The 24620-nt window shown below is 37.4% G+C and overlaps 3 protein-coding genes across 3 annotated transcripts in view; 2 read left to right on the top strand and 1 right to left on the bottom strand.

Moving 5' to 3' along the window:
• sirt7 (sirtuin 7) overlaps positions 1 to 4649 on the top strand; it is a 24323-nt gene extending 19674 nt beyond the window's left edge. The window contains 4 exon segments of the mRNA XM_071582391.1: positions 1451 to 1684; positions 3005 to 3085; positions 3187 to 3293; positions 4292 to 4649. Coding sequence (XP_071438492.1) covers positions 1451 to 1684; positions 3005 to 3085; positions 3187 to 3293; positions 4292 to 4484 — 615 coding nt within the window. The 3' untranslated portion in view covers positions 4485 to 4649.
• Positions 4650 to 6098: 1449 nt separating this feature from the next.
• Positions 6099 to 7834, bottom strand: rbbp9 (retinoblastoma binding protein 9). The gene is made up of 3 exons (XM_016276499.1): positions 7792 to 7834; positions 7605 to 7710; positions 6099 to 6340 (listed from the first exon to the last, which is right to left on the bottom strand). The coding sequence occupies exons 1-3, from the start codon at positions 7832 to 7834 to the stop codon at positions 6118 to 6120; spliced, it is 372 nt and encodes a 123-aa protein (XP_016131985.1). The 3' UTR covers positions 6099 to 6117.
• A 2578-nt stretch (positions 7835 to 10412) lies between these two features.
• arhgef3 (Rho guanine nucleotide exchange factor (GEF) 3) overlaps positions 10413 to 24620 on the top strand; it is a 65301-nt gene continuing 51093 nt past the window's right edge. Inside the window, exon 1 of the mRNA XM_016276497.1 lies at positions 10413 to 10444. Within this exon, the coding sequence (XP_016131983.1) occupies positions 10413 to 10444 (32 nt within the window). The remainder of the gene's footprint in view (positions 10445 to 24620) is intronic.

Raw genomic sequence — 24620 nt, 5'->3', positions numbered from 1 at the left:
TCCCAGGTTACGTATGTAACCATGGTTCCCCGAGGGAACGAGACGCTGCGTCGCAAGGCCATACTTCCGGCATCCCTACTACTAGAGCTTGCTTCACTCCTAAGAAGCTAGCGCCGGCGGCACCTCACGTGCTTTTAAAGCTTCCTGGTCATGACGTCACCCGCCGCGGACGTCTCGCCCATCGTTCGACTGATTACACATATGATTCAGAGCTTGGTATCGCTGAAGGCGTTCCCCTAGCGTTTTCCGACGCAGCGTCTCGTTCCCTCGGGGAACCACGGTTACATACGTAACCTGGGACGATTTGTGGGATTTTCCCTTTCAGACGCAAAATTGATGGGAGGAGAGTATTCAAATTAATCACGCAACACGTACTAGCGTTTGTGCTTGTAAAACAATTACTGGTATTTTCGCCATTATTTAATGCCCCAAAAAAGCATGTCTTTAAACTATTTTGTGCTTGAAATGGCTGCAATTATTGTTGCTAGGAGGAGGCACCGCAGAGAACAGAGAGCGCGTGGTAGAAGGGAGAAGATTTTTCCTCACATATTAATTTATTTTTGAATGCCAGAAGAACACATTATCTGAACATATCGTTTGCCAAGCCATGTTATGTGTAATTTGCTTCAGGAAATAAAAGACGACTTGAACCCTCAACTAGGAGTCACGCAATACCAGCTCTATCAAAGCTTCTAGCAAACCTTCATTTTTTTGGCCTCTGGTTATTTTCAACGTACTGTGGCTTCTTTATTTGCTATTACGCTCATTTGCGCTTCGCTTGGTATATTGCATTGGTCGATATGTAAATGAGATGCGTGTTCTTTAATGTGCGCATTGTTAGTAAATCACCCGAAGAAATTCCCACGCCCATCGGCGCTGTTTTGTAATTGCGCTCTCGCGCTAATTTGCCCTGTTTAGTAAAAATGGCTCTTAGAGTTAAGAAAAAAAAACATTGTGACCCTGGACCACAAAACCAGTCATAAGGGTCAGTTTTTCAAAATTGAGATGTATACATAATTTCCATTGATGTGTGGTTTGTTAGGATAGGACAATATTTGGCCGAGATGCAACTATTTGAAATCTGGAATCTGAGGTTGCAAAAAAATCTAAATATTGAGAAAATCGCCTTTAAAGTTGTCCAAATGAAGTCCTTAGCAATGCATATTAATAATCAAAAATTAAGTTTTGATATATTTATGGTTGGAAATTTACAAAATATCTTCATGGAACATGATCTTTATTTAATATCCTAATGATTTTTGGCATAAAAGAAAAATCTATAATTTTGACCCATACAATGTATTTTTGGCTATTGCTACAAATATACCCCAGCGACTTAAGACTGCTTTTGTGCTCCAGGGTTATATATTTCGAAACTGCTTGTAAAATATCTTTTTTTTTATTTTTTTTTTTATTAATCTTCCCCTCTGCCGTCCCATCCGCCACACAGGTGTGTGATTGCTGCTCTCTGGCACGGGAGTGTATCCGGCTGTTTGACGTGACGGAGCGCACGGCTCTGCACCGACATGGGATGGGCCGCCTGTGTCCTCACTGCAGAGCGCAGCTCAGAGACACTATAGTGCACTTCGGTGAACGTGGTACCCTGGAGCAGCCGCTCAACTGGAAGGGGCCGGAGGCGACACAGCGGGCCGACCTCATCCTCTGCTTGGGCTCCAGCCTGAAGGTGAGGGTGTGACTGGAGCGGGTTAAAGGAACAGCTCACACAAAAATGCAAATTCTGTCATCATTCACTCACCCTCGTGTCGTTCCAAACCTGTGACCGACTCTCTTCTGTTGAACACAAAAGAAGATATTAGGAAGAATGTTGGTAAGCAAATAGTTTTGATTCCAGTTGACTTCCATAGTATTTTTTGGCCATATCTTGGTAGTCAATGGGAACTGAAAGTTTAAATAACAAAATATCATCAAAATATGTTATATTAGTAGTGATGGGAGAAACTAACCTTTTCGAAGCTTCAAATTAATTGCTTCGCAAAATGATTCACTGTTTCGAAGCGCACGAAACACCACACGCTAATGACGCCTGCTGGTCAAAAGTGTGTAAATGCAACAAAAATTCAAGCTAAAACATGCATAAAAACAGCTTTTAAAAACCCATTGCAATTTTTTTATTGAAAGTATAATACATTAAATGCTATAAAAATAATAAAATACCGTTACATATGAAGTGTCTGTATAATATGTGGTTTTTAAACTATTTCATATTAATTTGCAGGGTTTGTTTTGTTTGTTTTATGGAGAGCTTGTGTATTGAGCCCAGTAAGAGACTATTAACTACTTCTCATCCTTTTAGTTACACAAATGACTCATTAACAATGTCTACAAATTGATGAAACTGATCCGAGATCAGGTAAAAATCATAGACGCTGGTTCAATGGTTCACCACTGGGGGGGCTCAATGAACTCGCATGATTCGCTGGTTTACAGAGATCAGCCCCCCCCCAACGGAAAACCATTGACTTTTCGAAACAGTTATGATGTAACAAAGCCTCGTTTCCTGAAATCACGTGACTTTGGTAGTTTGATACAAGCTCCGAACCACTGTTTCGAAACACAAGATTCACAAAGGTTTCAAAGCTTCACGAAGCAGTGCTTCAAAAGCAACCCATCACTATGTTATACATTCAAATTATATAATGATCCAATATATTATGCTCCACAGTCGGTCATACAGGTTTGAATGACGAGGGTGAGTAAATGATGGCAGGATTTTAATTTTGGGTGAACTGTCTCTTTAAATTATGTAATCCAGAGGGTGTGGCTTCAATCTTAAACTGCTGGTACCATAGATATGTATAGCTAGATGCACTGACGTAGTTTGGAGGCATTGATTGGTATTTTTTTCATGTGTTATTTAAGCTTTTATGCAAGTAGCAGCAATACAAGATCTTAAAAGTTGAACATATTGCAATATTTGTCTAAATGACATTGTTGTGTACTAAATAATGCAGCTGATGCCATGTATTATGTGTTTGTCCATCAGGTGTTGAAGAAATACACGTGCTTGTGGTGCATGAACAGACCAGCCAACAAAAGACCAAAGCTGTACATTGTAAATCTACAGGTAATATTTCTTGATTCTCTTGATTCTTCTGTTTACCATCAAATGAAATGTGGCTTTCGGTTAACATGATCTAACAGCTTGGTGTGTTTTCCTTATTTTAGTGGACACCGAAGGATAACCTGGCTACTCTGAAAATACATGGCAAGTGTGATGCTGTGATGGGTCTTCTGATGGAGGAGCTGGGTTTGGGAATTCCCGTTTACAACAGGCAAGACCCACTTAACACTGAATTCATGTGTCTAATATACTGCTAAGGTGCAGAAACATTAGCAGGCAAAAACTTCCACTGCCAATAGTGTAGATACTAGTGCTGTCAAACGATTAATCGCATACAAAATAAAAGTTTTTGTTTGCATAATATATGTGTGTGTATATTTATTATCTATATATAAATACACACACATACAGTATATATTTAAAAAATATTTACATGTATTTACATGTCTATATTTATATTCGTATAATTTATATTATAAATACATATATTTAATGTATAAGCATAAAATATTTTTCTGAAATATATACATGCATGTGTGTATTTATATATTCATTTATATATACACAGCACACATACATATATTATGTAAACAAAAACTTTTATTTTGGATGCGATTAATCGCGATTAATCATTTGACAGCACTAGATGGATCCAAGATGGCGGCGCATTCACATGTATTTTGTATTTAATCTGTATTTATGTTATCTGTATGCACCCAAGGGTCTGAGAGTAACGCAATTTCAATTCTCTGTGTGTATGTGCTGTACATGTGGAAGAATTGACAATAAAGCAGACTTGACTTGACTTGAGATGCATGAAGCAGAGCTCAGACAGAAGTCGCTTTCAAACCATGCAGCTTTTTGTTGGTCAACGCAGCAAATTTGCGAGATAAATGTGAACCTGTTGCAAAATGGTTGTGGGGTAAACTTCTACCCTCATACAAAATACCTGATCGCATGGATTCCTGACTGGATTTCACTAAGCGCTAAGCAGTACAGTAAGAGAGACCGTGCTACATTGTGAACAATTGACAGACACAGCCACTGACTTCAAGACAGCAGAACAGGAAGTGCTAAAACGCTTATTTTTTTTAGGTTTTTGGCACTCTGTATTCCTCATATAACATGGCCTCCAGCCTGATAGTCATATATTTTCATCCGAAGCAGCTGTCGGTTATTAATATTGCCCATTATTTGTACGAATAACAGATCAAAAGATCCTATCTTCAGCTTGGCTAAACCCCTCAGTCCACAAGAGCAGAAGAGCCACACTCGTGAAGAGATAGCGCCACCTGCTGCTCTGGAGGACGCTTCGCCTGACACACCGGCTGATGGTGAAGCTACCGCGGTTCAGGGAGGCTGGTTTGGAAGAGGATACGCCAAAGCACGGAGGAAAAAGTAGACTGTGTAGTTCCTGAAGCTGCTCTGTTGGGTTACGAGAGTGTCCTTTCCCAACACACTCGCTGCTTGAATACATGTTTTACTGATGAACGTGATGCTATAACCTCATGGGTTACAGATAACTGCTTTTCTGAAAATATATAGCCATTTAAATAACTTGTAGCCGAGTGAGTGTTAGAAAACACTCTCTGTCTTTAGATGCCTCGCCCCTCCTTTCCTTTTTCTCCCTCTCACTCTCCCTCCTCTCAGTATTCTTCGACAGGAAGTCTATTCCTTATATGGATATGTTTTTCTGTATATGTGGCGATTTTATACAAAACACATGTTCTTGGGAAAAACATCCTGTATGGGTATGTCCCCCTATCTTCATTGGTTAAGAGGGTAAAACTCCCCTCGACATATGCCTATATAAGATCTGTATTTCTATGAATAAATTGAAGTATTGAGAATACATGGACTGTGTGTTTTCTTACCAGGCCAACAGGTGTTGATAAAGTGCCTGAAACCTCCAAAGCTCGGCGAGCCAATGTATCTTGGACCTGCGACTGTCATCGCAGGACAGGGGTGGCAAAGAGAATATTGAGGGACCAAATTGTTATTTATTAACAGTGAGCAGGTTTACATGATGGCTTGGTTTGGCTAAGTGCACTTTACTTCCAATCTCAGGTTTATAGAAGAAGCAATATATGATTCTTATGGCAGCAGTTTTATGAGAACGGCTGAAATTTTTGCTGTTGTTGTTGTTTTTCACCTAAAATATGAAATGGACATTTACTCGCTTATATGTTGTTCCAAAACCTGTGGGGAAACAAAAAAACAATTTTTCCATACAGATGGAAGTGAATAAAGACACCTTTTGAGCTCTAAAAAAGTAGCATAAAAGTACAATACTTTGTCATGCTTTGCCAAATGAAATTGTTGCTGTAAAGAACAGCAGGAACGTTCTGCTGAACGTCTTGTATGTAATGTGTTTAGAACAACATGTAGACAAGTAAATGACTGCTTTCATCGTTTGAGTTAGACTTTAGATTAGAGTTGTTTACAAGAAATCAGTGTTACTGGATTGAGTAAAAATGAATGCTTTATTTCAGTCCACTATTAAAAGAATTAATGAATTTCATTAACTTAATGAACTAGATAAACCGTTCTTACACCAAATAATACAATGTGTATATTTCAATTAAAAGAACTGTTTATGTTGACGGTGACCCTTATTATGGTGCTATAACTGATTAGAACCAGGATTTACATTTGAACCTTCCCTGTTTAAATATAGGATTGTATCAATACATATGAGCAGCAAAACCCTCACGTGTGAACTTAATTGTATAATAATTGTAATAACTTGAACTGAGATCAATGTTTGGTTGGTTCTGACTGCTGTAAGTGCCATTACCTGTACGTCATTGGTTTTGTACTAAATGCTATGTTTTGTCTCAGTTTTCATGGGCATTCTGTGTGCTACTGTAAAGAAAACGTGAGTATTTGAGGATTTACATGATTATGCTTGTATTGAAAATAATATGAAAATGCACATGCACATGTTTCAGCATATGCCACAATAATACACTGCCATTGTTTCTTGTAAGACACGATTCATTTGGCCCCTAAGAAATAAAATGAGAGTATTTTTTTTAATACACAGAGGAAGAAGGGTGAGTTTTGGTATTTAGCTGTTGGTTTTGAGCTTTTTCACTGCGTCGATGAGCTCTGGAAAGGTCTGAGTATTTCTGTAGATCTGTCTTCAGTCCATCAGCCACTTCCTGTTGCTCTTCCCAGGGTCTGTAGATCCGAACCGAATTATGTACTTCACGTTTGTTTTGATCTTTTCCCATTCCCATGGCCGGCTGAAATATCCTGAGGGAAATAGGAATAAGAAGGTAGATTTAGCACACACTCACATGGATGATGATTGATGTTATGAGTGATTTTTACTCAAACGCACCGCTCTCGCGATTATTCATGCATTATCATCACACGTGCATTTAAAACCATGCATTTCATCAGTTTAGTACACATTAAATTGTTTGAGGCTATAAATATTTGTGAGTATTATACTTTAGTGCTGTCAAAACGATTAATCGCATCCAAAATAGTTTTTGTTTACCTAATAACCTAATATAAGTGTGCATATTGTGTATATTAAATCTGTATAATATATATAATATATTATGTATATATAAATACACACACATACTGTATATATTTTGAAAATATTTACATGCATATGTATATTCATAGCATTAATATTAAATATATTTATATATAATATAAATTGTCAAACGATTAATCACATCCAAAATAAAAGTTTATTTACATAATATCTGTGTGTACTGTGTATATTTATTATGTATATATAAATACACACACATACTCTATGTATTATGAAAATATTTACATGTATAAATTTATATTCATATAATTTATATTATATATAAATATATTTAATATATAAACGTAACATTTTTCTTAAATATGTACATGCATGTGTGTATTTATGTATATATAATAAATATACACAGTACACACACAAACTATGTGAACAAAAACTTTTATTTTGGATGTGATTAATCGCGATTAATCGTTTGACAGCACTATTTAATATATACACATAACATATTTTTCTTAAATATATACATATGTGTATATTTATATATAGCCTACATAATACATGTGTATGTACTGTGTATATTTATTATATAAACAAAAACTTTTATTTTGAATGTGATTAATCATGATTAATCGTTTGGCAGCACTACTATACTTTACTTTTAAAAATGTGTTGGCTCAGAGATTGATCATTCAAGTGCAGCAGAATCGAATCCTGCCCAAGAATCACTTGTGATCATTCAAATGTTTTACTACATCTGACCCATATCAACGGGAGAAGTAGTGAACCAAATAAGAAGCAGAAACGTATAAATTACATTTCTTCAAAAAAAGGATCAAGTAAATCTTTATTAATACATATGACAGGCCTAATACTGATAAAAATGTATAGCCTGAATGTACTGTAAGTCGCTTTGGATAAAAGCGTCTGCTAAATGCATAAATTATTAAATTATTATTAAATTATTAATAAGCATGCAAGCAAACACTGCCAGGCAGAATCACTCAGTACCTCATAGCTGCAGCGGCTCCTGAGCTGTGTCCGATGATGGCTGTTTCTTCATCACATTTTAGCTCCTTCTCCATGAACGGCAGCCAGATGCTCTCTCTGGCAGTCACTGTCAATTCAAATAGAATATATTATACCAGATATATATCATTCAGATCTCCTGTAATAAAGTTATGTGAACGTGTACTACCAGGATCTGGCATGTTCTTCAGCGTACAAGACACATCTGGCATCTGCACAAAATGATTTAAAAACACATCATATTGTATTCAATCACTGTAACCCTAACATTTTCTGCATTTTATGTTTTAATTTGACAGGGACAATGCATTGTCACGGTGAAAAATAAAATGAAAATTAAATCATTTCATTTAATATTCAATTTTAGCATATATTTTGGATATAGTCTTCTATAATGAAATTGGTGATCTGGTTTTCTTTTTTATAATTGAATTTACGTATTTACAATACCTTCCATACTGTAAAATTATCATATTTAATATGCAAATCATTAAATGAAAAGGACGCCAGCGCACAGAAGCGTTCTTTGTTTACATGAGTTCAGAGTTACTGCTAGTTTTAATGTTAAAGAATGCAATTAACTTCATAAACTAACTTACATCATTAAAAAGGTCTACGACTCAAGCTTCATATCGATCTCGACTTCGTTTTTCATTTACATAACTCCTGGCATAAATTAAGAAATGACTAACTGTAAGTTTAAAAAAATTAAGCTCTTTTTGTTTTAAAATTCTTTAAATTTCTCATAAATTTAATGTGCAAACAAACCAGCGTGGCCATATCAACCTGGGATTGTCAGATATGTATTTATTAATATTTTATTTTGAATTAAGAAATTTTAGATAAAAAAAATTATTACATTATTAAATCACTTCCAGGGAGGCATGCCCAGGCCTGTTGTACACGTCCCCGTCCCTTGACTCCACCCCCATGTCAAAACAGTGCCAGAAAGCAAGACGCGCAGAAACGTGAAGCGCAAAGGAAAAAACGGTATTGCAAGCTCACTTGACTGAAACGCAAAATAAAAGCAGCGTTGCAAATAAATTAGTAGATATGGCCATGGAAAATATGTATTGCAAAATCATTGCTTTTGTGCTGTTTCATTTATATTTTGCAATTCTTTATTTTTGTTTGCAAAACTTCTTTTTTTCTCGCAATACTTAATTTTCTTTTGCAATTATTTATTTTTGTTTGCAAAAAACACATTTATTTTTTCTCATTACTTTTATTTTCGTTTGCAAAACTTTATTTTCTTTTGCAAAACTTTATTATTTTGCATATATATGTGGCACTATATTGACTCCATAGTGAGGTGCCTCAGGTGTCGCAAGGGGGCGCGACGGTATAACAACATCTCTGCATTGCTGTGAAAATATGTATTTATTACGTTAAAGACCTCTTTAAAGGATTTTTTACATACATTTTTTAATGAAAAAAAATTATGTTACACTAAAAGCAACAGATATCAATAAATGTGATTAATAAAACCTATAGCAAATTTGGTGTTTAATGGACGCAGTGCATTAGAATGATCCGTGTACGGTTTTGTTTGTTTGTTTTGTTTTGTTTTGTTTTGTTTAGTTTTTTTCGCGGGACATATCCGTGCAAGAGCATTGACGCCCGGTGATTTGTCATCAGTAAACCTCTCCCATCCGACTCACCGAATGAGAGGAGGAGTGTGTGTGTGTGTGCATGTTTATGTGGTTTATGAGGACACAAATTTGTATAATAACATGGGTATGACATAGGTATTACAACGAGAAGGTGATTTATGAGGACATTTTCAGTGTCCCCGTAAGTCAAAAGGCTTATAAATAATTCAGAATGAGTTTTTTTTTAAAATATAAATTATGTTACACTAAAAGCAACAGATATCAATAAATGTGATTAATAAAACCTATAGCAAATTTGGTGTTTAATGGACGCAGTGCATTAGAATGATCCGTGTACGGTTTTGTTTGTTTGTTTTGTTTTGTTTTGTTTTGTTTTGTTTTTTTCGCGGGACATATCCGTGCAAGAGCATTGACGCCCGGTGATTTGTCATCAGTAAACCTCTCCCATCCGACTCACCGAATGAGAGGAGGAGTGTGTGTGTGTGTGTGCATGTTTATGTGGTTTATGAGGACACAAATTTGTATAATAACATGGGTATGACATAGGTATTACAACGAGAAGGTGATTTATGAGGACATTTTCAGTGTCCCCGTAAGTCAAAAGGCTTATAAATAATTCAGAATGAGTTTTTTTTTAAAATATAAAAATGCAGAAAGTTTCCTGTAAGGGGTAGGTTTAGGGGTAGGGTTGGTGTAGGGCAATAGAAAATACGGGTTGTACAGTAAAAAAAACATTACGCCTATGGAGAGTCCCCATAAACCATAAAAACAAACCAGTGTGTGTGTGTGTGTGTGTGTGTGAGAGAGAGAGAGTGTGTGTGTGTGTGTGTGTGTGAGAGAGAGAGAGTGTGTGTGTGTGTGTGTGTGTGAGAGAGAGAGAGTGTGTGTGTGTGTGTGTGTGTGAGAGAGAGAGAGTGTGTGTGTGTGTGTGTGTGTGAGTGAGAGTGTGTGCGTGTCTGGCGTGTCACAACAGTACAGACGAGGGATAGGAGGAATAACCGCTAGCATTTCTCATATCAAAGTCCGCTAATGCAAAGCTGTTTAAGTTACTTTTCTATGTAGGTTTGTTATGCTGTGCGCGCATGTGTTACTGAATATGAACTGTATCGATCAGTGGGACTGATCAGTGATCAATGGTGTGAGCGGCTCTCTCTCTCTCTGGATGTCAGCAGATTCAATGCAAACGAGAGCCGGTGATGAAGGATCTGGGTGAGTACTATTTACATTATGAAAAAAGCTATCTATATTTATTTGTTTTAAAATAAGACGTGTCAAAACTGGGTGATGCTAACAGTTATTGACCTGAGGAGCAACCAGCTAACAAAAATATTGTAAGATCTTTTTGCTAACATTCCCATAATGTTATGAAAACAATATTTCTCTGCACGTTCAAAAGTTTTCCTTGGGTATTACGAACGTTAGAGAAAACAATAAGGCAACATTCCATTTGATCAATTTGAAAACATTGTGAGAATGTTACATTTGAGTGTTCTCCGAGCATTCTGAAACTAGTAAAGTTGTAACATTTAAATATGTTAGAGGAACGCCCAACTAAAATGTTTCAGGGGGGGGGAACAGTCCACGAATGATGTATAAATAACGTTTAAAGAACATTATCAGAGACAAAAATTATGTTAATTTTACTGGACGAATGTTTGCTCACAACTTAGAGATAACCTTCCCAAATCTTGAGAACATTCCCTGTTAGCTGAGTAGAATAGAAGCCCGTTTCAGCCGCTGAATAAAAAAAATTAAACTTTTTATCTCACAATTCTGACTTTTTTCTCACAATTGTGAGTTTACATCTCGCAATTCATTTCAATTCTGAGAACATATCAGTCTTTTTTTCTCCTTTTGAACTGGACTTTATATCTTGCAATTGCGAGTGTAAATCTTACAACTCTGAGCAGGGCCGTTTCTAGGCATAGGCGAGCTACCAGCTGAAGGGGCGCCAATGAGCGCACGTACTGGCACTTTTAGCAGGGTTGTGATAAAGACCAAGTAGATATAACTGCAGAGAGGAGATCTCCTAAATGGGGCGTGAACTCCAAAAATGGGCAGAACCTCCAAAATGGGGCGGGGTCTCCTCGCGCAAAGACTTTCACCATTGGCTCTGGCTCCAGCCAATTGTTATTGACTTACATTTCAAAATAAAACTATATAAGTTAAACATTGTTTCTAGTTGATCTCAAATAAAATATGCTATATAAGTAAATATTCTCCGTGAGAGCAGAGCCCAAAGCTCGTGGCCAGTGGTGTTCGGACTGGAGTTTGAACCTCTGCTTCATGATGGAAACGGGAATCACCCACGAGCTCTCCCGCGAGCCGTCCCAGCGCAGGGGAAAGATTGGACTCTATCGCTTTGTTCTAAGCAACGGGGGCGTCCCGGGGCACGAAATTCGCAGGGTAGGAGGGGGTAGCGACGCTGGGTGTAACTAAAAAGGTTCCATTGTCCGGTGAGGTCCGGTTGGGGAGTTACGGAACGATCTCATATCGCATAATCTTATTAAAAGTTTATCTCCTGAACTGCATCTTTCTTTACCACGCTATTCAGCCCCAATCCCGCCGTGCAGTCAATCTCACTGGTTAAGGTTAGGGTCAGGTGTGGGGTAGGTTTAGGGGTTAGCATTTTTTGTAGCATAGTGTAGGAAATCAACACTTTAATTGACACAACCAATAAAATCTTTAGAATCAGCAGTGGGGCGGAGTTTGCACTGAAGTGGATTGGAGGAAAAAGTGCACATGTGTGTCATGTGCCTGTCTGCCAATGGAAGGAAGTTTTTTGTGGCACATTTGTCCAAATATTTGTGGCAGATTTGTCCAATAGGTGTGCGTTTTTTGCGCCAATGCATTGTTAAAGGATCAGCGTATCATGTAATATTCCCATATAAACTTTAACATCCAATTAAAAAATATTTGTATAGTGAAAGTTATATATATATATATATATATATACTTTTTTGGGGGGGGCGTCAAATTGGCTAGAAACGGCCCTGATTCTGAGAAAAAAAAGCCTGAATTGCGAGTTTATATCTTGCAATTCTAAATTTATAACTCGCAATTGTGAGTTTATGAGAAAAAAAAGTCAGAATTGCGAGTTTGTATCAGGTACTTCTGAGAAAAAAGTCAGAATTGTGAGATGTAAACTCGCAATTTTGAGAAAAAAGTCAGAATTGCGAGATAAAAAGTCTCAATTACCTTTTTTATTTTGTATTCAGTGGCGGAAACGGGCTTCCACAGAGTAGATCTGTAAGTTCTCCTTGCCAAAATATTTGGCCTTTTGGATGCTCAAAGAAAATAATAAATAATTTGCTTGCTAATTAAAAAATTTTCATATTTCACCCAAATATGAAAGTCTTAAAAAGGATAAAAGAACTTTACATCTTACATGCAGTGGAGTCCAAAATTTGAGTTTGCATTTGAAATTTGTCATTCAGAATCTAGTTTAAACTTGGAGCAGTGTTTTTCAGGAGAGGTTAAACTTGTCATATGTGCTCCAGAAACCGCCATCTCTCTCTGTAAACACACACACAGCACTGTAATTCACTGGTGAGCCTTTCTGAGCATTTCTGTCTTCAGAGTCTGCAAGCAGAACATGACGGTGTCACGATGGCATGCTGGATCTCTGTTGTGTTTTGAACTGTAGGAGAATCCTTTCACACTGGTCTTGCACAACTTTGCTGGTTTAGGCTTGGTCGGCTTGTTTCTGGCCTCTGTAGTCTTGATTTGAGAGGTGGTTTTCGGTTCTGTGTGAGAGTCTGTCATGGCAGCTGTGGTAGGACTATGCTTTTATTCCCTGTATATTTAGATACTGTAACACATGTCTCGGTGACCTGGAGGGGTTGTGTCTGTAAACATATGATCTTGTAAGCCTGAAGGACAGATGAAGGATCACTGGTCGCTCAGGTGATTCCTCAGCCCTCATGAGGCCTAGTAACAGTCAGCTTCTGTGTGTCTGCGCTGCTTTAGATCAGAGATGACACCCGGCGGGCGAGGAGTGCAGCGGAGCGTGTCGAGTTGTAATCCCCACACTAATGCTTGCTGAATGCGTCCTGATCCTCACGGCCCTCTTCCTTAGTGGGATCAGGGATGCTTTCTTTGGACTTTTCACGGCAAGTTCACGTCAAACCCACGCTTGTGATTCCCATCAGCCTCTTCTCTCCCACAGTGCACATGGCCTATATTTCCACGTCTCATACAGAGCTGTATATGTATTATCTGAATGATGCTCTCTGTTATTTGAATTAAGAGCACTGTAGATCTTTTGTTTCATACAGTATACTGGTCAAAAGTTCAGAATAATCTTCTAATGTTTTTGTAAAAGATCTCGTGTAATGCTTACCAGGGCTGCATTCATTTGTTTAAAATACAGTAAAAATAATAATAATATTGTAAAATATTATTACAATTTAAAAGATGCATTTTATATTTAAATGTAATTTATTCCTGTGATGCAGCGCTGAATTTTCAGCATCATCATTGCACTCTTCAGTGTCATATGATCCTTCAGAAATCATTCTGATATTCATAACTAGTGCTTTAGTCGTAGTCAATTATTATTGGTACCCAATTATTAATAACGATTCCTATTAGTAGCAATGTCAGACAGTTTTTGCTGCTTAATTTTTATTTTTAATTTTTTTTGGAAACCATGATACATATTTTTTTAGGATTCTTTGATGATTTATGAGCATTTATTTTAAATAGCAAACATTATATAACATTATAAATGTCTTAGTAACACTTTATAATAGCTTTCATTAACAAATCATTAACAAACATTATATAATGCTTAACAGATCATTAGTTAATATTATTCAAATAGCTAGAAATATGAGATAATGTGCTTGTTAATGTTTATTACTAAACTTATTAAACATTACCTAATAATTAACAAATCAGCATTTCATGTAAATTAAAATGTTTACAAATGTCATTAAACTTCAGTTCACATATTACCTAATATTTTTACATTTACAAATGTTGTAAAAAAAATTAGCTCAATTTGTAATTTTAAGCACTAAAGCATTCATGTTAGCATATTATTCATTAACTCATAATCACAGTCTGTAAAGGTCATATGTTCGGTTTTCATTAGTTGTGTAGACTTCTGCTATTTACACATCTTAACAAAATTAACATTTATTAACCATTTGTTCATGTTTTTGCAGTACCCAAACTAAAGTAGAGATTATTCATTATTTGTAAATGTTTATAAATGTTCTCAAATTGTTTGGTATCTTTATGAGCATTGGACTTTTAGCTGCTGTAACAACTTTTGTGTAAATGGTGGTTAGTTAAGTTTTATCTGTAACATTTTATAATAAATATACTCTAATAAAGTATTTGCAAACTATTAGTTTATAGTTAATTTATAGTTTATAAATTGTAGTTAAAACATTAATACAAATAATGAGTTCTTCATTCATTGTCACTGTAATTAACACAATTATTTAAGGGGGTCATATGATGTTGCTAAAAAGAACATTATTTTGTGTATTTGGTGTAATGAAATGTGTTTATGCGGTTTAAAGTTTAAAAAACACATTATTTTCCACATACTGTACATTATTGTTTCTCCTCTATGCCCCGCCTTTTTGAAACGCGTCGATTTTTACAAAGCTCATCGGTCTGAAAAGCGAGGTGTGCTGTGATTGGCCAGCTATCCAGTGCGTTGTGATTGGCCGAATACTTCAAGCATGAGACGGAAATGTTACACCCCGCACCATACTGTGATGCCCGGCATCGGCAACAATATTACAGTGAGAATAAAAGTTACGCCTTCTTTCTTTGCGTGAACATTTGGGCGGCGTTATGCAAATCTTCCCACATAGTGAGGTAGATATGTGGGGGCGTGTTCGAACGAGCCGTTTTAGATCACCCTCAAGTCCTTCCAAACCCATAAGAATTCTGTTCATCTTTAAAATACAACTGAAGATATGTTCATATTACAAGTTTTCAGAACAGACATGATTACTTTATTGATATGAACACTGATGAACACACAAATATGTTAAACACAAACATGATTGCATGACGTGAAAGAATTAGTCTGCGACGAGCAAAACAAGGTTTGAATATTGAACAAATACAGGTTTGAAACGACACGGGTGAATAAACAATGACAGCATTTTCATTTCTGAGTGAACTCTTGTTTGGAGAACTGAACAGTCCTGTATGAAAGTTGAGGTGAAAGTGAAAGTTCCCACACAGAGGTTTGTGGGTTCCAGGGTTTTCTCGTTTTGAGAAGAGAAATGCTTCTGCTGCGTTCTGGAGGAAGTAAGAGTTTGGACAGAACCAGCCGGCAGAAAACTCCCTTTATTTCCAGCACAGGGAGTAACAGGTCAGGTGCTGTCTCAAACTGTTTATCAGCCTCCATAGAAACACATAACAGACCTTCATCTCTAGCCTGAAATTATATCAGAACGTTCCTTCTCTGCTTACTTTAAGCAGGAGATACTGTGAAGATTCACACAGACAGCCCTCAACAATGCAGGCAACAAAAACTCAACATGTAGTTTCTCAAACTTAACGTGACCAGCCGGTTTAGAATATCAGTATAATTACAGAAGAGCAAAATATTAGAGCAGATTCAAACATTTTTGACCACTAGATGCCAGAAGATCTCGAGGACCATCAGCTCATGGTCCCATTGAGACATACAAATTAAAGACTTTTTGAAAGTTGCTAGTGAATTTTACACATACTTACAAAGAAATGGCAAATAACATTGGATTAAATGAAATTTTGAAGTTTCATGTAAAACTGTTTCTGTTAAAAATCCAAAACTTTGATGGGGTGGGATTTCTAGGCCAATGTTTCCAAAGAAATAAGTGCCCAGCCCTAAAACTATAACGGGGAAAATACAGACTCACCCTAATCAGTGCGCCATATTCGTTCGCCAAAGGTTTTTATAGGCTACCATCAACTCCCAAACAGTTCTTTCACATATATAGCTGGTTTCTTCTTTATTTACTGATAACCCAGCATGTTAGTCACATTATCGTTGTGAGACAAACGAGCTTCCCTTCACAGTTTTCAGACTGAGGCTGAAAGCAGAACGACTGAAAGGCCTTGAAACATGGGAAGTGAGTGACTGGGAAATGTCGAGTTGTAGTTTGGAGTCGAGTTACTGAATCATATTTTCTTACAGCTGTTGAGCTGCTCAGTTTGCACCTCCTGTTCTCACATACTCGCTCTTTTCTTGAACCGCACTCCCTCATGAAAAGAAACACAATTGCCTAATTCAGCCGTGAATCATCAATTATCAAGTTTTCTTAACACTGTTTTTCCATGCTGTTATTGTGGACCGTAAAAGATGTAGCCAAAAAAATTTAGTTATAAGTAAATGTAATTTGTATTCCATTTGTCATTAATAAGCTGTTGGAGTCTTTCTGGTCTGCTTTGGCTTTCTGCACCTGTTGTCTAAACTGAAGCGATCTTGCAGACTGTGACTCAGCTGTGATAAAGACGCCTGGCATAAACTGACAGGTGGTTTTCTGTTGTATCTGAGGAAAGTAAGGGACTCTCTCAGTCTCTCTGTGGTAAAATAGGGGGTTTCTTTATACCACATGTAACTTTTATGTAAACTTGTTGTTCCTGTGGCTCAGTGGTTGAGCATTGCGTTAGTAGCACAAAAGGTTGTGGGTTCAATTCCCAGGGAATGCACATACTGGTAAAAAATGTGTAGCCTGAATGCACTGTAAGTCGCTTTGGATAAAAGTGTCTGCTAAATGCATAAATTAAATTAAAATTAAGTAAACTGAGTTGGCACAAAAAAACTAAAATCACTTTTCAAGCAGAACATTTCACTGGAAAAAGCTTTTATTCTGGGTTAGTGATCGCAAAAAGAAACTGGACCAATTAGCTGTGAGCAAATGAAGTGACATGTATCTGATGTAATAAAGCCACGCCCCCTGTATCTCTTGCTCCAAATTTAAGACAAAATTTCCTGGCTTTTGTTACTAATTCTGTAATATTTTTATAATTAATATTAAGCTTTTCATTTCAGTTCACTTAAATAAAATGTATAGAATATTGTATATAATATAAAATATATGACATTTTAAAGAGAATGTCTAAGCTTGCATGTTTTCTTTAGTTAAAATAAATTCTGAACTAAATAAGTTCAGTTGATTTGCTTGCATTGATATAGTCAGATGTTTTCTTTCAGCTGCATTCCCAAAAAATGCTGTTTATTCTTTCTTAAATAATTTAACAAAAAAAAATGTTTTTAGCATTCTACTTTTAGTGAAGCAAAAGTGAAAAAAAAACGTAAGTTATTTTGATTAGGTTAAAAAATTACTTTAAAAATACAGCTAACACAATAAAACAATAAAAACATGATTTTATTTTTATTAAAAAAAAAGTTATCTGAGTTATCTGTTTTTGCAAATAAACTCTTCACACACACAAATATATATATATATATATATATATATATATATATGTATATATGTGTGTGTGTGTGTGTGTGTGTATATATATATGTATGTATACACACACACACACTTGATTTTTTCAGAAATAATGTAATTTTCATCGTTCGAAATTTGAAGGAATTTTAGTTGTGGTTATGCCATGTTAGTAGAGCAGTGTTTTACAAAATAACCAAATGCTTCAACAAAACCCCTTTACTTTGTGGAAAACAGTCATTAAAATTAGAGAACAGCAATGATTGTAGCACAAAGGGAGATTACAACTAACATTTCTGAAGGTTACAGTAGTCAAAAATTTTGTAGGAAGTGTACAGGCACTGGCTTTGAATGACTGCAGCACATCTGTGGCTGCTGGACACCACTAGTCTCTGCACAATGCTACCCAAATAAACTAAACTTGCTCTCATCAATAAAGTGAACCTTGGACCAGTTCTCCTCTCTCCACACAACATGCTCCTCAGCAAAGATGAGCCTAGCCTATTGATTCTTTCTGCTGATGAGAGTCAAAACACTGTGTGCAGAGACAGATCCTTACCCTGTTCATCACTGAACCGGCAAGCAATTCCAGCTGCAGTGCTGAACCGATTCCCCATTGAGAGTCTCTGCATTATCCTGGCCTCTCGTGCATTTGTCTTTCCTGGACGACCAGCCTTTTTAGGGGAGTTGAATGAGTTGATGACATTGTAAAGATGCATTATTGGAGAAATCACCGATTTGGAACGACCAGCTTCTCTTGCTATGGCAGCTATTGGCCTTAATCTGGACAACCTGATGTCGCAGGGTTTCAGTCGCTTTAGAACAACTCACCATCTTGCAAAGTCAGTGAAAGTTAGGCTGCCAGTTAAAGGGGTCATATGATGCCATTTCAATTTTTCCTTTCTCTTTGGAGTGTTACAAGCTCTTGGTGCATAAAGAAGATCTGTAAAGTTGCAAAGACTAAAGTCTCAAATCCAAAGAGATATTCTTTATAAAAGTTAAGAGTCAACCACGCCTACCAAAAATGACTCATTCTAACACGCCCCCACATACCTACGTCACGATGTGGGAAGATTTGCATAACGCCAAATGTTCACGCAAAGAAAGAAGGCGTAACTTTTATTCTCGCTGTAGTATTGTTGTTGCCGCCGCTGCCATGTGGTGAAGGCGCTGTGTGCTTTGTTGTGAAAGCGAAACTACTTTGTTTGACCTTCCAAAAGAGGACGATATCTGCTTCGTCATGCCTAGAGCTGATCTGTGCTGGTCGCTGAGGAAATACAACAACTTTGGTGTGGATTGCCGGATCGGCTTTCACCGTGGACGATGCGGCGTCCAGCCCGGGGGATTCGACGAAGGACAAGCCTCCTTCGTCGAATCCGCCGGCCACGCCGTTCTCAAGCCCGCCGCCTCTGCTCACTCTAGCCCTCCGGCCGTTCCTCACTCTAACCCCCGGCCTCTGCTCACTCTAGCCCTCCGGCCGTCTCTCACTCTAGCCCCCGGCCTCTGCTCAGTCTAGCCCCCGGCCTCTGCTCACTCTAGCCCCCGGCCTCTGCTCAGTCTAGCCCCCGGCCTCTGCTCACTCTAGCCCCCGGCCTCTGCTCAGTCTAGCCCCCGGCCTCTGCTCACTCTAGCCCCCGGCCTCTGCTCACTCTAGCCCTCCGGCCGTTCCTCACTCTAACCCCCGGCCTCTGCTCACTCTAGCCCTCCGGCCGTCTCTCACTCTAGCCCCCGGCCTCTGCTCAGTCTAGCCCCCGGCCATTCCTCACTCTAGCCCCCGGCCTCTGCTCACTTATATTTTTTATATTTAAAGCAAGTTTTTTGGGCAGTGTAGAGTAGGGCTTGTTGTTTGTAATTTCTCCGATCACAAATGCAGACATGGTTTTATGTTTACGCGGCGCGATGCAACGCGTAAAAAGACAGTATAAGTCGTTATAATCCATAATTATGTCCCCACTGGATGCAACGAATGCCTCGTTTATAATGGGTTTTCATGTTTTTGTCTCGTCGCTCCAGCCGGACAGGGCATCATCACAATATGGTATGGGGCGTAACATTTCCGTCACACGCTTGAGGTATTCGGCCAATCACAATGCACTGGATAGCTGGCCAATCACAGCACACCTCGCTTTTCAGATCAGTGAGCTTTGTAAAAATCGACGCATTTCCGAAAGACGTGGCATAGAGAAGAAACAATAATGTACAGTATGTGGAAAATAATGGGTTTTTTTAACCTTAAACCGCATAAACACATTTCATTACACCAAATACACAAAATAATGTTCTTTTTAGCAGCATCATATGACCCCTTTAAATAGGGTTTGTCAGATAATAAGGAAATTAGCAATAGTTAAACCTTTATGTGCTATGTATTTTAAATAACAGAAAATGCAGTAAAAATGTGCACAAGTGTGCAACCAATTTGTGAATTGGTTTCAACTTTTGTTTTTAACTTTACTGTATATATAGAGAAAACTCTTAACACAGGAATGATATTAGTAATGAATTGCTTTAGTCCCACTGCAAAAGTACAGTTTAATCAAGTTTTAAACCTCAAATGTCTATGCATGGCCCTGTTTAATTCTATTTTAATGACATTATTGTATTTATATAATACTGTGATATTTATCCAAGAACATGTTTTCTATTATCTTCCTTAATTTTTTTGTGGTAATCAACATAACAGTATAACACATAAATAATTCCATAGATAGCATTTAACTTCAAATTCAAAAGTGATTGGAAGGAAGAATTTAGGATGTTTTTAGGATGTACCTTTTTATCTGGCAGTTACGAGGGAAAATATAACTCTTCAAGAGATGATTTAAATAGATGTCATGTTTGTAAGGGCAGGATGTCTGGTGGATTTAAAGGGTGAGGCTCTACAGTCATGATGTCATTTTTCACACACACACACACACACACACACACACACACACACACACACACACACACAGTCATGCACATCATGCACATTACACAGCCTATACTCATAAGCACATGATGCCAATAAGACTCTTCACAGAGAGAGAAAAAAAAACTAAGTAAAACACACGACAAGCCTGAGCCCCAATTCTGTGTCTTTATAAATGCATTTCAATTATTGTACAACCTTTAATCCTTTCATTCACAGCCAGTTCACCCACATATTCATGTTTACAACTAGTGTAAACGGATCAGACGTGAGATCACAAGTTTAGTGAGTTTCTTGTGTTTGGTTTGGGAAAAATTGACTTCTGAAGAGGAAACAGCTGTGTGTGTGTGTGTGTGTGTGTGTGTGTGTGTGTGTGCGTGCGTGCGGTTTCTTGTGTTTGGTTTGGGAAAAATTGACTTCTGAAGAGGAAACAGCTGTGTGTGTGTGTGTGTGTGTGTGTGTGTGTGTGTGTGCGTGCGTGTGTGCGTGCGTGCGTGTGTGTGTGTGTGTGTTTCCTGTACAGGTAAGGGTGCAGAGATCAGGAAACAGCTTCCTGAACTCCCATCTCTGAGTAATAGCCAGAAACTATTACTGTTTTTTTCTGGACAAGAAGTTCCGTTACTTTGAAGTTGTCAATATGTTACAAAATGATTGTCATAATAATTTTTTTTATTATTATGTGTATCATTCTTAGAAGAGAAAAGGGTTGCTGTGACAGATGTATGTACATGTTCACTGAGTCTTGTAAGGAAAAGCATTTCTTCATACAGTAAACTGGGTTAAAGCAGCTGGAGGGCGACTGCTGTGTGTGAGATGATCTGACACTGGATCAGTTCAGTCTGAGGAGAATAAAAGAGCTCATTATGCAGTGCTGATATGAAATATATAACATTTACAGTTGTTTGCCAGACAGCATGTTATTGTGGATAAGTCAAATACAAATAGAGAAGTCTAACAGAAGATAGATAGATAGATAGATAGATAGATAGATAGATAGATAGATAGATAGATAGATAGATAGATAGATAGATAGATAGATAGATAGATAGATAGATAGATAGATAGATAGATAGATGTTTGCCACTAGATGGCAGTAAATAATTAGGGAATAGTCACTGGTGTAAACATGAACCAGAAGGCATACTTTCATAATAATTGCTACATAATACATACCCTACATGACATTTTGTAGTGTATATACTGTACACAGTTTTGTATGCATGTATTGATCTAAAAAAAATTTATTGCATGATGTGTATGCTCTGTCTTATAATAATAAATATTAATTTGTTAGATTTATATAGCTCATGTCTCACCCTCAATAAACTTTTAAAAAATGAGTGTGAGAATTTGCCTTGAGAAAAGGCACTTTATAAATAAAATGTATATTTTTAACTCTCTTTCTCTGAAACAGCTTTCCTCTTCAGCTAGCATCACTTGGGATCAGTGTTATTACAATTAATTAAAACTACAAGTAAAACTACACAAATAAATAAATCATTGCTTGAAATAAAAATAACACATAATAACATACAATATAAAAAATCTTTCAGCTAGTTGTCATTTTTCAGCAAGTCAAAATTTATAATTTTCATTTAGTTTAAATGTATGTACTAATATAACTAAAACTGAAATAAAATGAATAATATATACCGGCAGATGTCTTTATTAAAAATATATATATCTTAAAAATGATAAACAAAATTACTAGACTTAACTAAAAATGAAAATAGAAAATACAAATGAATTCAAAATATTAATAAAAACTAGTATCTAAATTCTGCTAAAATAACACTGCTTGGGATAAAATGAAGTCTCGTCCTACATTTTTTTTCCTTGTTGAATATTCTGTCTCTCTCATAAATATGTTACATTACAGAAGTTAAATTGATTGTCCAATCAAATGTTCCAAATGTTGTAATAATCTTTCTTATGATTTAGAGGTAAGCACGTTAAAATTATGGAATAAAGCGCTATATGAATTCCACCAGACTGTTCACATTTAAGGCACAATCAGATATGTATCTGGTTTATTTCCACATGTGAAATATGTGAAATTTTAGCTGTTTACATAATTAAAACAAGAAGGGATCTGATACAAACAGGGCTCTGCTGTCAGGTGACTGTAGTCCATGATACTGTGACGCAGTCAGTTTGCCTGAATGTCTCAGTTTTACTTTTAACGAAGTCCTGAAACTGTTACAGTTTTTTCCAATTGCTAACACACAATTTTTCAAACTAGTCTGGTTTTATCAAAAAACTTAACACAATTCACAAAACCACACACCCAAACTGCAAAATACCTCATATATCCTGCCAAATGAAGCACTGCAACCGAAACTACACATATCATTATCAAAAGCAAACTTTTGCATGAAATGGCACACACTTTATTCATATTACCAGATTTTTGCCTAACCAACTACACACTGTTGGGCATAACGAAAAGCACCCCCATCTTTAGTATGCTTTGCCATAATACTAAAATTTGTATCAGATTGTTCACATGCACAGAAATATTTGCAGACACACACACACACACATGCTGTTGCAACATTTATTTATTTGTTTTCACTACAGTAAACAAGTCAGTGCAACATATGCACAGCAGATATATTTACATGGGACTGAACAAAAATATTCTTACAAAAAACAGTAAACTGAAAAAGAAAATTTCAGAAAAAATATATTACAGTAAAACAAAGAGGCAAGAAAAATAATTAGGCAGCATCTTGCCGCACAGCCGGGTCTGGCCACAACGCCTCGTCAACATCACAGGCAATATCTTCCCTTGCCAGACATCGAGGGAAGAAGCGCCTTGAGTGCCTTATCCATCCCTGAATTGCACCCACATCAATCTCATCACATGCCTCTTCCATGGCCTGCACAAGAGGCATGCGCACAAAGGGCTGCCGGTCGTATACCTTCCACCGCCATGCCGAAAAGAACTCTTCTATGGGGTTCAGAAATGGTGAGTATGGTGGGAGGTATTGCACAAGAAATGTTGGGTGGTCAGCAAACCAGTTTTGGACTGGGGCTGCACGATGAAAGCTCACGTTGTCCCATACTACAACGTACCGGTTTCTTTGATGGTCTGCATCATTCATACACTCTGGTGGTATGAGAATGTTTTGAAGTCTGTCCAGAAATGTGAGAATATGGGCTGTGTTGTATGGTCCAAGGTTGGCATGACGGTGGAGGACACCATGCATACTGGAGATGGCAACGCACAGTGTGATGTTCCCACCACGTTGGCCAGGAACATCCATAATGGCTCTGTGGCCAATGACGTTTCTCCCCCTTCTTCTGGTCTTTGCTAGGTTGAACCCAGCCTCATCTATAAAGATGAACTCATGTGGGATTGCATGAGCATCCATTTCCAGTACTCCCTGAAAACAAAGAACAAAAATCAGTCAATATGGTGTTATCCATTGAGGTGTTTGGCCAGGTGGCACATATAATTGGCCAATTAGCTCATGTAGTGTCATTTTGAATGGCAGTGTTTTGAAATGGCAAACATGTGACTTTATGTCAGATTGTTGTGTCTTATGCAGAGAACTGTGTTCAGTGCATTTAAAAAGTGCCATTTTGAAATGCAAAATGTGTGTAAAGCAGAAAATGTGTTTAGACTTTTGGAGACTTGAGAAGAAGTTTTGCTCTCTGTGTGTCAGTTTAAATAATTGTGCTGTGCATGTCATTTTAGTGTGTTAGCAATTGGAAAAAACTGTAATGAGTCAGACGCTCATAATTGGACCTGCTGTGCGTCTTTTCTTAACACAGGAAATTCAATCATGTACATGTATTCAGTAGTCCATCCTGTTTGCTTCTACAAACCACATCAGTGTCTTTAGACTGAGACTAACCCTGGCCAGTTTCCATGAGGTGCTCAGTGTGGGCGGATTTGATTACAGTACTGTATTTAGAGCAGATCAGTACTGATCAGACCAGGTCTGCTGTGTGTGTGTGTGTGTGTGTGTGTGTGTGTGTGTGTGTGTGTGTGTGTGTGTGTGTGTGTGTGTGTGTGTGTGTGTGTGTGTGTGTGTGTGTGTGTGTGTGTGGG

This window comes from Sinocyclocheilus grahami, unplaced genomic scaffold (genome assembly GCF_001515645.1).
Source record: "Sinocyclocheilus grahami isolate Dianchi unplaced genomic scaffold, SAMN03320097.WGS_v1.1 scaffold103.1, whole genome shotgun sequence".
Classification (NCBI taxonomy): Eukaryota; Metazoa; Chordata; class Actinopteri; order Cypriniformes; family Cyprinidae; genus Sinocyclocheilus; species Sinocyclocheilus grahami.
This window is presented reverse-complemented; position numbering and strand designations above follow the sequence as displayed.

Bases quoted from the DNA above. Each gene is read 5' to 3' on its own strand.
- rbbp9 (XM_016276499.1), bottom strand. From the start codon at position 7,834: ATGCCAGATGTGTCTTGTACGCTGAAGAACATGCCAGATCCTG. The intron at 7,711-7,791 runs GTAGTACACGTT...TTGAATTGACAG, and splicing joins GAAGAACATGCCAGATCCTG to TGACTGCCAGAGAGAGCATC. The intron at 6,341-7,604 runs GTACTGAGTGAT...TATTTCCCTCAG, and splicing joins GGAGCCGCTGCAGCTATGAG to GATATTTCAGCCGGCCATGG.